Genomic DNA, 16,695 nt, shown 5'->3' on the forward strand with positions numbered 1-16,695 from the left:
GGGAGCCTCTAAAAGGTAGGAAAATTTTCCAGTCAATAGCTAGCAAGAAAATAGAGTCAACAATAATACAATTGCAAGAAAATAAACTCTATCAGCAACCAGTATGGTTGAAAGAGGACCCTGAGCCTTAGACATGAATCACAGAGCTGCCAACGCCTGGACTGAAGCCTTTTAAGACCCGAGCTAAGAACCTAGCTGACTGCAGCTCAGATTTCTAACCTACAAAACTACAAGACTGTAAACTTCTGTTGTATTAATCCTCTAAATTGCGGTCGTTTGTTATGCAGCAATATAAAACCAATATACATGAGAATGATCATTTTTTAAAGATTTATTTTAATATCCCTAGGCAAATTAAATGCTATGGTCTATCCACAGGGAAAGGCACAATGTAATATTGTATAAAGCATAGTGAGTGAAGACTTGTGCTTGACAGTTACAACCAAAAGAGCACACTGCCAGAGATCTCTTTGTAACATGTGAAATAAACTCTTCAACTGAAAGCACAGTGAAAGAACCAAAAATATTGATAAGTGCCTTCAAAGATGACAGGCAGTCAAAGAAATTATTATAAATGCAAACGAATATAAAGAAAACTATTTAGAAGAAAGGTCAATTATTTTTACTACATACTTGGAAATACCATCATTACTGTAATAATTAAATAAAAAGAACAATAACTGATCAACATTTAGTTTTCTGAATAATTCTAAAGTCCCACAACCAGTGCTTTGAGGTCAATTCACATTTCCTGACAAAAGAAAACATCATATCCTTCAAAATGTATTATTAATCACTGTTGCTCAGCTTCTTGCATTCCTTTAAATTTTACATCATCGATTTCCCATTTACTTTAGCCTGTTATTATGACTTTGCAAGAACTAAAATTATACTCCCCCTCAACCTATGACCAAATGAAAAACAGACTTTTGGGCGCTTCTTTTTTCTGGTGTTCTATTAATTAAGATTTTGATAGCAACTTCTCATGCTTGGTAGCATTAAAATTCACTTGAACATATAAGATGAAAAGAACATATAAAATCTGAAGAATATTCTAGATAAAATCAACATATGATACTGTGTAAGAAATTATTTTTTTTGGTATATTGAAAACATTTTACAAACTATCTTGTGCTTTGTGATACCAGGTTAATAATTAAAAATCAGTGTTAAAGCTGATAATTATTATTTCAAGTACTGAGAAAATGAAATTTGAGGCTATTATTTTATTCATGCTGAAAACTTTATCTAGCATAGTATAATATATAGCCACATATTAAAATAATTGAGACTGCTTATTATTGCTATTGCAGTATTTGATTTGTACATTTTACTTCATTTTTTCTGATACTAAAAATGATATAGTAAAGAGAATAATTATCTCAATAAGGAAGAATTCATTTCAAGTTTATTTTTTATGATGTACCACAATATTTAGCATCAAATAATAAATATAAAGTTATTTTTTATCAGTTTACTAAATTTTGGGAAGGGGGAAATTAAATTCTCATGTTAATTTCTAAACCAAGCGCATAGTGTAACTTTATACCACTATTTTTGCACTATCAATTATAACAACTATTACTATGTATGGCCTTTTAGTGAAAAATAGCAAAATACCTTTTACATATAATTAGAATCTGAAATAATCACTCTATCAAACTTCATTCTTACATACTTATCAAAATGATAAATTATAGCAGTTGATAAGTATAACACATTAAACTATTATATATATATATATGAAGGAAATTCATTGTGAAACAGGATTACATAATAAGTTTGATCACTCTATCTCTGGAGAATAAAATAAAGCCCTTTATGCCATCCCATCTTTTTCACATGAAGCACAAAGCTCATGTAGGTCATATATCACTAACTTAAGCAATTTTTCATTCTCAACTTGTTTTTCTTTCTGTGCTACATAAGCAATTTTGTATTTTTGAAATGCTTCAAAAAGTAACTATTTAACCTAAGAAAGTAAATATTTTTAAACAAAGAAATATTCATTAAAATTATAAATATTTCACCTATTTTTAATTATTTAAAATAGGCTATTTTCACTAAACCTTAATTATTTAATGTAAATATGTATGAATATCACAAATTCTAAGTGATTAAATATAGCTCATGTCTTCCTTTTAACACAAACACATTCACTGGAGTTTTAATTCCTTAAAGTAGGAGATGTATTAAACCATTCCTCATTACTAACCAATTTTTTTGTTAGATGGTCTGTATATCAGCTGAGTTTAACAAGCATTTATTAAGTGCTTGGAACATGCGAGGAATATGTTGAAACCGGAGGCAGGTATACAAAATGAGTAAAACATGTTCTATACTTGCAAGCTTCTCACAGCCTACTGTGAGTGAAAAATCCAAAATGATTTTTTATACATGTTGCTAAATGTGTCATATCTGTCAAGTGCTATAATTTATCATTTTAATATGCATGTTAGAATTGTTTAATTGAGACAAGGTGTGGACACATCTGAGCATAGAAAGAAAGAGCATTCATCATTGAGTCCAATCCTGGACTCCATCTATGATTTTTTGAAGGTAACCAAGGCCTGTGTAATGTCTGGATAGGTAAGTATGTGAGCCAATAAGTGGTGTGTGCAGGGTGTTCAGAGCAGAAACAAAAAAAAAATAGACTGGGTTAAGATCGGGTAATTCAAATAATACAGTATATGTATTAATAAAAGTTTTATATGCATTAATAGTGTTAATTCAATTGTTTTATAAATTGAAGTAAACCCTAGCTAGAAATGAAGCTGGAGGGATAGGTAGTTGCACAGGTTTTGCATGCCACACTAAGCTAAAATGGGGGTGGATAAAATGTTACTGCTTAAGTCTAAAAGCATCTATAGTATTGCTAATCTGTTGAAACTTTCTTGTTAATACAGTAAAAGTGATTTATACTTTCCTGGATAAAATATGTAAAATGACTAGAAAATTAATAAATTATTGTTTATATCTAGCCAAATCTGAATATTCATTGTAAGAGTTTCTTTATTCTGAAGATTATATTTAAATAATAAACTGATTTGTATTATTCTCTAGATTAGGATTTTGAACATTTACAACTGCTTAGAAGGTAGAGAGGTACTCATAATTTAGCTAAAAAGTCACTTGAGGATTAGGCTGTTTCCATGACTAACTAGGTTGACTTTACGGGCCTCTAAAGACAAAAGATTTGAATTTGACCAAAAGACAAAGGTCAAGGTCTTTGCAGGTATGAAATTTCCTCGTATTCTGTTTTTTGAAATATAGTAACTCTCATTTATTCTTAGAAGTATTTAAGAATGAAAATCCATTAAATTTTTATGAACCTAACCTAAATTTATTACTAGCAAACTGTTTAATAAATGGAATTTTATAATATAATCTTATGTTGCTAAAATCCAACTGTTTTGCCAGAAGCATAATTGACTTGATTCTAAATTGTAAGCTCCCCATTAAATTTCATGATACCGCCACTTATTTTTAAAGCTTAGTAGTTGAAAATAACCCCTAAACTTAAAAAAAAAAAAAAAAAAAACTAAAGTAATTTAATGCTCTTAAGGATAAATTTCTAATAAACATGTTTGACAGAGAACTAAATAGGATGGCAAATAGTAAAACTATCATTTTACATGTCATTATTTTAAAAAGACAAAGATTATATAAGTCATGCATAATATTTGCAAGGGTGTATTTTGCATTTTATGTTACATATTGTTTTAATATACATTCTTGTTTATGCAATGTTCTTTTGTTCTAAATTATATTTTCTCATATCCATTTAAATCTAAGTGGAATCACAGCTAACAGTTCTAAATTAAATTTCTAAAATGTATACAGTTCTCAAATGTAAGACATTTAAATACATTTTTTATAGTAAGTGCTTCGTTAAATTATTGGTCTTTACTATTTCTCATGTAATTTTGTAGGGTGAGATAATCCATGTAAAATAGTTGTGAATGGCACATATAAATAACTTAATAAATGTTTCTTAGTAGTAGTAGTGTTATTAGCCACATTTTTATATTTCTGAGTTAAAATGTGAAAATGATTTATTAGCAAATTTGCTAAATGTGAGCATTTTTTTCTATAATGTTTTAATTACTTAGTAATACACATCAACAATCATAGAATAGTAAGTACCTTGTGTTTGAAGTGGTTTTCAATGTATATTCTTTATTTGAAAATTCTTCATCCAACAGTGAACTAATATGCCCAGAATACAAAACGAACTCAAACAACACAACAGGAGAAACATGAATAATTTCATTAAAACATGGGCAAAGGACACAAATAGACATTTCTCAAAAGAAGACATACAAACTGCTAACAGGTATATGAAAAAAATTTCAGCATCACTAATAATCAGAGAAATACAAATGAAAATTCCAATGAGATATCACTTGTCCCAATCAGAATTATTATTGTTAAAAAGACAAACAGTATCAGATGTTGGCAATGATATGGAGAAATGGGAACTCTTACACGCTGTTGGTAGGAATGGGTACTAGTACAGCCACTATAGAAAACAGTATGAAGCTTTCTTAAAAAACTAAAAATAGAATTACCATTCCATAGAAATTCCACTACAGGGTTATCTACCCAAAGAAAAAGAAATCAATATATCAAAGGAATTCCTGCGCTCACATGGTTACTGCAGCAGTATTCACAATAGCAAATATATGGAATTAACCAATGTATCCATCAACAGATGAACAGATAAAGAAAATATACACAATGGAATACTATTTGACCATAAAAAAGAATTAAGTCATGCCATTTGCAGCAACATCGATGGAAGTGGAGGTCATTATCTTAAGTGAAATAAGCCAAGCACAAATAGACAAATATTGCATCTTTTCACTTATATGTGGGATCTAAGATATTTGATCAAATGAGGTAGATGGTGGGAAGATAGAAAACAGAAACTTGGAAGGGTGAATGGGGAAGAGGGGGAGGATGAAGAGAAGTGGGTTAAAGGGTACAAACTCAAGTTAGATAAAAGGAATAAATTCAATGTTTGATAACCGAGTAGGATGAATATAGTTAACAAAGTTGTATTGTATCCAGATGATGGCCACCCTAAATATCTGACTCAATCACTACATATTATATACAAGTTGCAAGATTTCACATGTACCTCATGAATTTGTACAAATAAAAAAATAAAGAAAACCCAAAACTATACAAAAGGACTATATTTTACTGATTATATAACTGTTCCTGATAATTATAATGTCCAACTGAGACATGCCGAAATTATTTAGCTCATCCCAGATCTTAAGATACTCATTATAAATGATATATTAAATAATATATACACATAATTACATATACATATACATTCCTCTAAATGCTTGAACTATATTACCATATTTCCACAATAAATGATTCCTAAGATGGTAAGATATTCCATCGTAGGTTCCCATATACTCTTTCACCTATAAAAAGTGACTACGCATCTTTCAAAGAAAAATTTAAAAGGATTCTATATTACAAAATAACTTTTATCAGAAACTAGAATGCATTTAGAATATTGTTTGGCAGGTCTAGAAAGACTTAAGAGCACTCCCCACCCTTTGTTCCACAGAACACACATCTCATCAATTGCACCTTGATCAAATCTTGACAAATGGTTATATGACTATTAAACTTAGTATAGGTTAATATTTTTTCAACTTTATTGTTTCTCAGAAGAACTTTTTACTCATTTGGCTCTTTATAACAATAAAACATATAAAACCAAAGTTCTGTGAAACAAACTTTGGGAAATTCAAGTGTATGATAGAAATTCAGAAATTCAAGTGTATGGCAGACATAATGAGGAAGACGAGAGATATATGCAACTAGATATTCATTAGAAATTTTTTCTGCAGAAATTTAATAGTTCACAGATTCGACTGCAAGAGGTTTCAGAGTAAAGGGTCTCCAATACATAATTAAAGGCCCTTAAACTCTAGCAATATTTTAAGAAACAGGAATACCAACTTCCACAGTTGTAGAGTAAATGGGCTAAAGAAGGCTAAAACAAGCTTTGAAAATGGAGAAATTCACCTGTGAAGATCCCAGACTGACTTGTACTTTAATCAATTGTTTATTCCACATTGGAGATATTGAGTAGAACTTCATGATAGTTCTATGCCACTAATGGAAAAAATGTGGCATATGCATAGCTTTTATAGTCAAGAGGTCACCCATTCCTTTGGATATAATTTGATCCAATTAAAAATTCAGATATATTTTATACGTGGTATTATATAGGGAATGAACAGAACCCTGAATGAAAGAATAAAATAATTAGTTTTTAGGAGTTAGGGCAAAGCTATCTCATGAATTTTAGTCCTTTTACTACAATTAATGCTGGAATTCAAGATAACTGGAAAATATAAATATCAAAATGGTTTGTAAAATAAATGTTTAATACATATATCAATAATAAAGATTTTCTTTAATTGTTTTGAGTAGCTTTTTAAAATTAACAATTTAATAAAATTTTTAGCACCTGATATGGTTTGGCTCTGTGTCCCCACCCAAATCATAGGTGAACTCCTATTCACATTTGCTTCAAAGAGAATAAAATACCTAGGAATCCAGCTTACAAGGGATGTGAAGGACCTCTTCAAGGAGAACTACAAACCACTGCTCAATGAACTAAAAGAGGACACAAACAACTTGAAGAACATTCTATGCTCATGGATAGGAAGAAACAATATCATGAAAATGGCCATACTGCCCAAGGTAATTTATAGATTCAATGCCATCCCCATCAAGATACCAATGACTTTCTTCACAGAATTGGAAAAAACTACATTAAACTTCATATGGAACCAAAAAAGAGCCCGCATCACCAAGTCGATCCTAAGCCAAAAGAACAAAGCTGGAGGCATCACGCTACCTGACTTCAAACTGTACTACAAGGCTACAGTAACCAAAACAGCATGGTACTGGTACCAAAACAGAAATATAGACCAATGGAACAGAACAGAGCCTTCAGAAATAATACCACACATCTACAACCATCTGATCTTTGACAAACCTGACAAAAAAAAGAAATGGGGAAAGGATTCCCTATTTAATAAATGGTGCTGGGAAAACTGGCTAGCCATATGTAGAAAGCTGAAACTGGATCCCTTCCTTATACAAAAATTCATTCAAGATCGATTAAAGACTTAAATGTTAGACCTAAAACCATAAAAACCCTAGAAGAAAACCTAGGCAATACCATTCAGGACATAGGCATGGGCATGGACTTCATGTCTAAAACACCAAAAGCAATGGCAACAAAAGCCAAAATTGACAAATAGGATCTCATTAAACTAAAGAGCTTCTGCACAGCAAAAGAAACTACCATCAGAGAGAACAGGCAACCTACAAAATGGGAGAAAATTTTTGCAATCTACTCATCTGACAAAAGCTAATATCCAGAATCTACAAAGAACTGAAACAAATTTATAAGAAAAAAACAAAAAACCCCATCAAAAAGTGGGCAAAGGATATGAACAGACACTTCTCAAAAGAAGACATTTATGCAGCCAACAGACACATGAAAAAATGCTCATCATCACTGGCCATCAGAGAAATGCAAATCAAAACCACAATGAGATACCATCTCATACCAGTTAGAATGGCGATCATTAAAAAGTCAGGAAACAACAGGTGCTGGAGAGGATGTGGAGAAATAGGAACACTTTTACACTGTTGGTGGGAGTGTAAACTAGTTCAACCATTGTGTAAGATAGTGTGGTGATTCCTCAGGGATCTAGAACTAGAAATACCGTTTGACCCAGCCATCCCATTACTGGGTATACACCCAAAGAATTATAAGTCATGCCGCTATAAAGAACATGCACATGTATGTTTATTGTGGCACTATTCACAATAGCAAAGACTTGGAAGCAACCCAAATGTCCAACAATGATAGACTGGATTAAGAAAATGTGGCACGTATACACCATGGAATACTATGCAGCCATAAAAAAGGATGTGTTCATGTCCTTTGTAGGGACATGGATGAAGCTGGAAACCATCACTCTCAGCAAACTATCACAAGGACAAAAAACCAAACACCGCATGTTCTCACTAATAGGTGGGAACTGAACAATGAGAACACTTGGACACAGGAAGGGGAACATCACACATTGGGGACTGTTGTGGGGTGGGGGGAGGGGGGAGGGACAGCATTAGGAGATATACCTAATGTAAATGATGTGTTAATGGATTGCAGCACACCAACATGGCACATGTATACATATGTAACAAACCTGCATGTTGTGCACATGTACCCTAGAACTTAAAGTATAATAATAAAAAAAAAAAACTGGTGGCATTTTGCACCTGCCCTGGAGATTGTGGAACTTTGCACTTCAGAGGGATGTTTTAGGGTATCTGGTAGAAGAAATTTCTAAGCAGCAAATCATCCAAGAGGTGACTTGGGTGCTGTTAAAAGTACTGTTTTAAAATGGAAACAGAGCAAAAAAGTTCAGAAAATTTGCAGCCTGATGATGCAGTAGAAAACAAAAACCCATTTTTTAAGGGGAGAAATTCAAGCTGGCTGCAGAAATTTGCATAAGTAACAAGGCACTTAATGTTAATCCCCAAGACAATGGGGAAAATGTTTCCAGGGTATGTCATAGGTCTTTATGGCAGCCCCTCCCATTACAGACCTGGAAGCCTAGGGGAAAAAAATGGTTTCTTGGACTGGGCCCAGGGTCCTCATGCTGTGTGCAGCCTAAGGACTTGTTGCTCTGCGTCCCAGCTGCTCCAGCTGTTGCTAAAACGGGCAAGGTACAGCTCGGGCCATGGTTTCAGAGGGTGCAAAGCCCCAAACCTTGGCAGCTTACACGTTATGTTGAGCCTGCGGGTGAACAGAAGCCAAGAATTAAGGTTTGGGGACATCCATCTATATTTCAGAAGATGTATGGAAACGCCTGGATGCCCAGGCAAAAGTTTGCTGTAGGGGTGGGGCCCTCATGGATAACTTAGGCTAGGGCAATGTGGAAGGGAAATGTGGGGTTGGAGCCCTCACACAGAGTCCCTACTGGGCCACCACTTAGTGAGCTGTGAGAAGAGGGCCACCATCCTCCAGACCACAGAATGGTAGATCCACCTATAGCTTGTACCATGTGCCTGGAAAAGCTGCAGACACTCAATGCCAGCCAGTGAAAGCAGCCAGGAGTGGTGCTATACCCTGCAAAGCCACAGGGTCAGAGCTGCCCAAGACTATGGGAACCTGCCTCTTTCATCAGCTTGACCTGGATGTGAGACATGGAGTCAAACGAGATCATTTTGGAACTTTCAAATTTGACTGCCCCGCTGGATTTCAGACTTGCATAGGCCCTGTAACCCCTTTGTTTTGGACAATTTCTCCCATTTGGAATGGCTGTATTTTTTCAATACCTGTACCCCCATTGTATCTAGGAAATAACTAGCTTGCTTTTGATTTTATGGACTCATAGGTGCAAAGGACTTACCTTGTTTCAGATGTGACTTCGGACCGTGGTCTTCTGGGTTAATGCTGAAATGAGTTAAGATTTTGGGGGATGCTTGGGAAGGCAGGATTGATTTTGAAATATGAGGACGTGAGATTCAGAGGGGCAAAGGGCAGAATGATATGGTTTGTCTCTGTGTCTTCACCCAAATCTCATCTTGAATTGTACTCCCATAATTCCCATGTATTGTGGGAGGAACCCAGTGGGAGATAATTTAAATCATGGGAGCAGTTTCCCCCTACTGTTCTTGTGGTAGTGAATAAGCTTATGAGATTTGATGGTTTTATCAGGGGTTTCTTCTTTTGTAACTTCATTTTTCTCTTGCCAGCACCACGTAAGAAGTGTGTTTCGCCTTCTGCCATGATTCTGAGGCCTCCCCAGCCATGTGGAACAACTGTAAGTCCAATTAAACCTCCTTTTTTTCCCAGTATTGGGGATGTCTTTATCAGCAGCATTAAAATGGACTAATACAGACCTATTCAATTGCATCTAAAATATTTTATTGAAAGAATATCTAACATGGAACATATTTCCACAAATCTGGAACTATTTTCATTCTACTTATATATTTGAAAACATATTGAAGTAGAGAGTAGAATGATTGTTACCAGAGGCTGGGAAGGGTAGTAGGGAAGGAGGAATAAACAGGGGTTGGTTCATGGGTAAAAATGTAGTTAGACAGAAGGAATAAGATTTAATGTTCAATAGCATAATAGGGATAATACAGTTAACAATAATTTTTTGTATACAAATTCTAAAATAACTAGTGAAGTGAATTTGCAATGTTTCCAACACAAAGAGAAGATAAATGTTTGAGGTGAGAGATATCCCAATTACTCTTATTTGATCATTATACCTTGTATGATTGTATGAAAATACCACATATACCCTATAAATATGTATAATTATTATTATAAAAATAAAAATAAAACAAATTTTGTTTAAAACATTTTCTTGATTATCTAACTTCACATTTTAAGTTAGTTTCCTTTGTCTAACGCTAAACATTTTGAATACATTAAAAAAATAAAACCTCAGCTCTAATAAAATTAGCAGGATGATGTACTATAGGGTCCCCTTGTTATCTGTGACTTTGCTTTTTGTGGTTTCAGTTACCATTGATAACCAAGATCAGAAAATATTAATTTAAAAATTCCAGAAATAAACAATTCATAGGTTTAAACTACAGGCCACTCTAAGTAGCATGATAAAATCTATGAGCACTCTATCCTGTTCTGCCCCACCCGTCCCTTTGCCAAGCTGTATATGCTACCTGCCTATTAGATACTTATTTGTGGTCTCAGTTATCAGATTGAGAAAACATACTACTGTATATATGGTTTGGTACTATCCACAATTTCAGGCATCCACTGGAGGTCTTGGAGTGTATCCCTCACAGATAAAGGACAATGAGACTATTCTACTGTCAATGAGTATTTAAGAAATATAGCCCACCCTGATTTAGTGGATCTCACTTGTAGTGTTTTCTGATATCTAACAGAATTTCACTGAACTATTACATTGTATTATACGTTGATTAATCTTTTGTATTTGGGATAAACTATCAGGTATAGCTAATACAGAGACATATTTCTACTTAGAAACATTCATAATGATGTTTTATATTTTAACTGAATTATTTTCCTGTCTTATAAATTGGTAGCAATTGCCTAGAGCTAAATAAAATATAAGAATAAGTAAAAGTAACAGGTTTTTGAAACTTGAGAAGCAAAAGAAATCTTAGAAAATGTGAAGAATGTAATAGCGGTCATGATTAAATATTTTTGTAATTTGACAAAATAAAAGTATACTTTACATTTCTAAATAAAGCATAAAGTTTTTACATTTTGAAAATCATAATTTCAATATAAAAATTTCAAATGTATAGAATGATTCCAAGCACACAGAATTGCTAAATTATTAATATATTGATTTTTTTGCTATTAATGGATATTATATGGAATTTAAGATGAAATATTTGCCTAAAGAATATAAATTTAAGTATCAAGGGATCTAGAAAATTAATTTAAATCAATATTTTAAATTGGTCTGCACTCTAGTGTGAAAGTAGACTATATAACTCATTCTGGATAATTTAGCAATACTAAAGGAAAAGGTGAGAACTGGTTCATGGACCAGTGTGCTTTGGTAAACAATTTCTTACTTGTCCACGAGGAAGTATAGAAATCAAGAGTAAGCATTTAAGCACTTTTAAGCAAATTGACATCAGTGCAACATTTCCTCCATTAGCTTTTATTTTACAAAAGTATTTGTGTGCAATTACAGATACCTATTGGTCTTTCACCATAGACAGTTTGAAAAATGTAGAGAGTGAATAAGTAGAACTTCTCCTACTTTACCTTCTCCTCTGCAAGTTAAATCAATTTCAATATGCTAAATTGTCTTGAAAGATCTCATAGTAGTTACAACACATTACCTTAACTGAGAATAATGTGTTTATTAGCTTGATGACCTTTACTCACCTAATAATGATTTTTAAAGAAATATATTTGTAACATTAAGTCATTAATCACATTCAGCTACACACACACACACACACACACACAGAAAAAGAGAGAGAGAAAGAAAAAAAGAAGGAAGGAAGGAAGCAGGGAGGGAGGGAGGGAGGGAAAGAAAGAGAGAGAGACAGAACGTGTGATTACTTCAATAGCTCTTGCTAAAAGAACAGACCATAAAAACCAATAGCCTTTTTAAAAAAGCATATTAACTCCATTATAGAAATTTGTACAAATATACTGTATGTCCCGATAGAATTGAAATGCTTATACATAAAGTACTCTTTTAATCACCATCATGATATTATCAATATTGTAATTCATATGTATAGACTGTTTATTATGTTAGAGCCTATTCTAGGCACTCTATATTATTTTATTCCTCACAACACTAGGAAGTAGGGAGAATTATTATCTCAATTTTACAGATGAAGACAATGAGGTTTAGATACATTAGGTATCTTCTCCAGAATAATTCTCTTTGCAGTATACCAGTTGAACAAATATCTTTCTTAGCTTTTATTATACACCAGATTAGTTTGGTCTGGTTTAGTCCTCTTTCCAGGGAGAGAAAGAATTTACAATCTCAGTAGGCATAAGAATCAGTGAGTCTCTTATTATAATGCATATTCCAGGGCTCCACGGCAGAGTTTGACTCAGAATATGTAAGTGGGGCCAAGAATTCTAGATTTCAATACAGTCTCCGGATAAAGCTGATGCATGTGGTTCAGTGTTGACAATTTGAGACACACAGATCAACGAATAACATTAGTAATAAATACAGGTCTCAAATACTAATACACAAGGACAAAGTCATAGAAAGATTTTTAAAAATAGTAAATGATTATATAGAGGAAGATGAAATAAAAAGAAATGCGATTTAGACATTAGTATTATCTTGAAAAATATTTTTAAAAATACAGGTAAGAGACCAGGAGCAGTGGCTCATGCTTGTAATCCCAGTGCTTTGAGAGACAGAGGCAGGAAAATCACTAGAAGCCAGGGGTTTAGGACAAGCCAGGGCAATATAGTGAGACTCCTATCTCAAAAATATAAAAATTAAATTAAATTTTAAAATACAGGCATAATACTTGAGAAGATGTCCAGGTTAGTAGATCTATTTTACTGTATCATACACAGGGAAAGAGTTGTAATTTGAGGTAATTGCAGAACAAAAAACTGGATCCAAATGCAGGGGAGTGGGAGACAGATTTTGTAATTCCAAGATAAGATTTCTGAGCTTCACAATATGCCAGTTGGCCCTGGCAGTATCATTGGCTCCAGTTAAATATAGAAATGCTAGCAGCTACTCCCTCTGGATCATGTTACATAGACTTAAGCTTGAAATCATAGGCCAAATAATGCCCCTCTACCTCCCCAAAAATACGTCTCTGGAACTTGCACACATGTCATGTTACATGGCCAAAAAGCCTTTGAAGATATGATTAAGGTTAAGGACTTTATGATGGGGAGATTAGCATTCATTATCCAGATGGGCCCAAGCCAATCACAGGGACGTTAAAAGCTGAGAAATTTCTTCACCTAGAGTATAAGATGTGTGGAGGGAGAAAGTAGCAGACAGATGCATCAGAGGGGAAATCAAAGATTCCAAGGTGAGGAGGATTCTTTTTACCAGTTGCTGGCTCTAAGGTATGAGGCCTCTACGTAGAGAGGAGAGAAAGCCTTAGGATCTATGGGCAGCCCCCAGCTGACAGCCAGAAGGAAACAGGTATCATGGCCCTACAAACTTGAAGAACTAGATCTTGCTAACAACCAGAATACTCCAGGAAGTAGATTTTTCCCAAAACCTTTGGATACAAACCAAGCCCACTGAAATTTTTATTTTAGCCTTGTGGGACTCCAAGCAGAGAAATCAGCAAAGAACACCAGGACTTTTCACTTATAAAACTGAGATAATTTTTTAAATTCTTTTAAGATGTTAAATTGAAAACTAACATTCATTGAACAAGATACTCATTGTGAATCAATACCTGAAGATTTTGCAGCATGATAACCAATCCTTCAGTACTATCTGAATGTCAAGCATCCTATATTTTAAGTCAGCACATGCCAAACATACATTTAAATGTCAAAAATATATGAATCTATTTTCCCTTAAGTGAAATAGATGGACAGAAATTTAATGTGGTATATGTAGAAACAATTGGGAGCTATGAAAATATTTTTTAGTATGAATTCATGAAACCTGACAGCCAAACCAAAAAACATGCCAACCTCATAATTCGCAAGTACATTTTCAGTATACTTAGTACTTCCTGAAAGCTTAAACTAATCTAAAAATATATTTATATTTTGATGAACAGAATACAGGTTTTCTATTAAGAGCCCTTAGTACAAAATAATTGCATTACTAACTTCTTCAGTATTGCCAAAATTATACCTTAAAATTAAACCTTTGTGGTTATAGTATTTTAAACTATGAATTAAGTTGCCAAGATAAAAAATATTCAACTATTGTGAGAGCTCCTTAGAAAAATAATGATTATTACTATCACCGTGAAGGAAATTAAGTCTTGGAATTTATCCTCCCTTGCTAGACAAAAGACAGTTCAAAAAAGTATTAGGTAGAAAATAATGTTCAAAACTGCTGCTATCCGACATTATTCAGGATATAAAACAGAGAAAGGATTTTTACTAAATTATTAGCCCGAGGATTTTTTTTCTAGTGAGAAATACTGTACTAGAATTAGTGTTTAGTTTAAAACATTCCCCTACATGCAAAATGTTAACATTTATACTGAAACAATTCTATTTAATACGTGATCGTTTTCTTTAAACACATTATATTTTGAATTATTATATGGTTTAGAAATTAATTGCCCTTGCTATGGTATTTATGTATCTCTTTATGATAATATTAGACCTGATGTGATAAATTCTGTAATATAGTCCTGGGGAGATGAATTGAAATCTGACACACTATCCCTATGGGGAAGAAAAGGACTCTTTCCTAAATTAGATGGAAATTTTATTGTCAAATCACATAGACAAGAAACGATAAGTCCATGATTTCTATCTGAAACCTTCAAGAACAAATTATTTTTACCATCAGAATTATTTTTGCTATCACATTTTTTAAAAAGCAAAACATGTAGATTCTGTGCCTTTAAACACTCTGAGTAGAGCCTGGGCACCATCCCATTATCAAACGGTATTTTCCTAGTGATATATATGAGTATCCACACTAAGTGTGATAAATAAAGATCATAAATGTCCTCTATTCATTTGGCATCTGGTTTTGATGCCAACTGAGTTTGTACCAAACTTCTAGGAAAAAGAAAAAACACAACCTTCAGTTTTGAGAAATATTTAGTTGTCCTCTTCCTAGTTTAAGGGATTATTGATCTTATTCCTGGAAAGGCTGTTTCAGGAGTAGATGTCAACTCTTGTCTCTTTCTGAAGTTTTTCTCTTGACTCTAACTTTCAGAGAAGACAGATTACTAGTTTACTTTCTGGTAGAGTGGCACAGCACAAGGGACTCTAGGGTAGGGTCTGTGATGCCTGACACACAAATCAGGTCTAGAGTCCTATTACTTTCACATTTAATTCCGTTTTGTTAATTCGTAACCCTGTAGCAATTTAATGGTCTCACCTAGTGATATAAAATATTAAAGCCCACTTAAGTATAGCATTTTACTACAGATTAATGATTAATAACAAGATAAATTTCAGGACAAGATTTGAGATAACATGATGTGTTATAGCTCTCTTGATGTTGATTCTTCTTTCCTACTTGAAAAATTTTGTTTGATTACATTAAGGGCAGTGGTTTGTTTGCCACTACCATCACTTACCTTCGTAATATACTTTAAACCCATGAGCACTAACTGCAAAATCACTGGTCAAACGTAGTGAGAACACAGATTTGGTACTTGTCACTGGAGGTGGCAGATGGAATCCTGTTAACCTAAAACAAAATGGAATTAATTGTTAGAGACATAATCATTTTATCTAAGAGTTTTTAAGAAGGATTAAAGTCCTATTTTAAAAAAATAATAAAACAGATTTTCTCCTAGAATTTCCAGAAGGAATGCTGTCCAGCCAACACCTTGATTTCAGCCCAGTTAAACTCATTTTGGACTTCAGCCCTCCAGACTGCAAGATAATACATTTGTGTTGTTTAAGTTACTAAGTTTGTGGCAATTTGTTGTAGCAGGAATGGACAACTGATATATAATTCTTTTCTGGGTTTTGGAATACACGTTTTTTAAATATCTAAATAAATACCAATTTATTCTATAATTGAATATGGAAGTCCTGTGAAACCTAGTGACTACTCTAAGTTACTAAGACTGCTGTTGATATTATATAAAATGAGTACATTCAGAACCTATTAAGGCAATATTTATGTAATTATGACTAAAAATCTCTCTATGAAGAGAGATAACATAGTATGAGATATTATATATAGTATAATATGAAATTACATCCTTACATTAGAAGATACAAGAGACCAAGAAGAATTAGGCAACTTGATCCAGTTCACAGAAGAGCCAGGTCTAAGACTACAACTATATTATTGCCTCTTATCATCAATTAAACACCCTGTTTGGCATCTGATTGTCTTTGAGACATTAATAAAATAGAAACAATAAATATTTGAACTATTAATGTACACATTAACATCCAAATCATTTTGTATACAATTTCAAATTTGTATTCACTCA

At 33.3% G+C, this 16,695-nt stretch overlaps 1 protein-coding gene across 1 annotated transcript in view; it reads right to left on the minus strand.

Moving 5' to 3' along the window:
* CSMD3 (CUB and Sushi multiple domains 3) overlaps positions 1-16,695 on the minus strand; it is a 1,221,229-nt gene that overhangs the window by 1,060,863 nt on the left and 143,671 nt on the right. The window contains exon 3 of the mRNA XM_054498903.2: positions 15,823-15,935. Within this exon, the coding sequence (XP_054354878.2) occupies positions 15,823-15,935 (113 nt within the window). The remainder of the gene's footprint in view (positions 1-15,822; positions 15,936-16,695) is intronic.

The sequence above is a fragment of the Pongo pygmaeus genome, chromosome 7, assembly GCF_028885625.2.
Source record: "Pongo pygmaeus isolate AG05252 chromosome 7, NHGRI_mPonPyg2-v2.0_pri, whole genome shotgun sequence".
Lineage (NCBI taxonomy): Eukaryota > Metazoa > Chordata > Mammalia > Primates > Hominidae > Pongo > Pongo pygmaeus.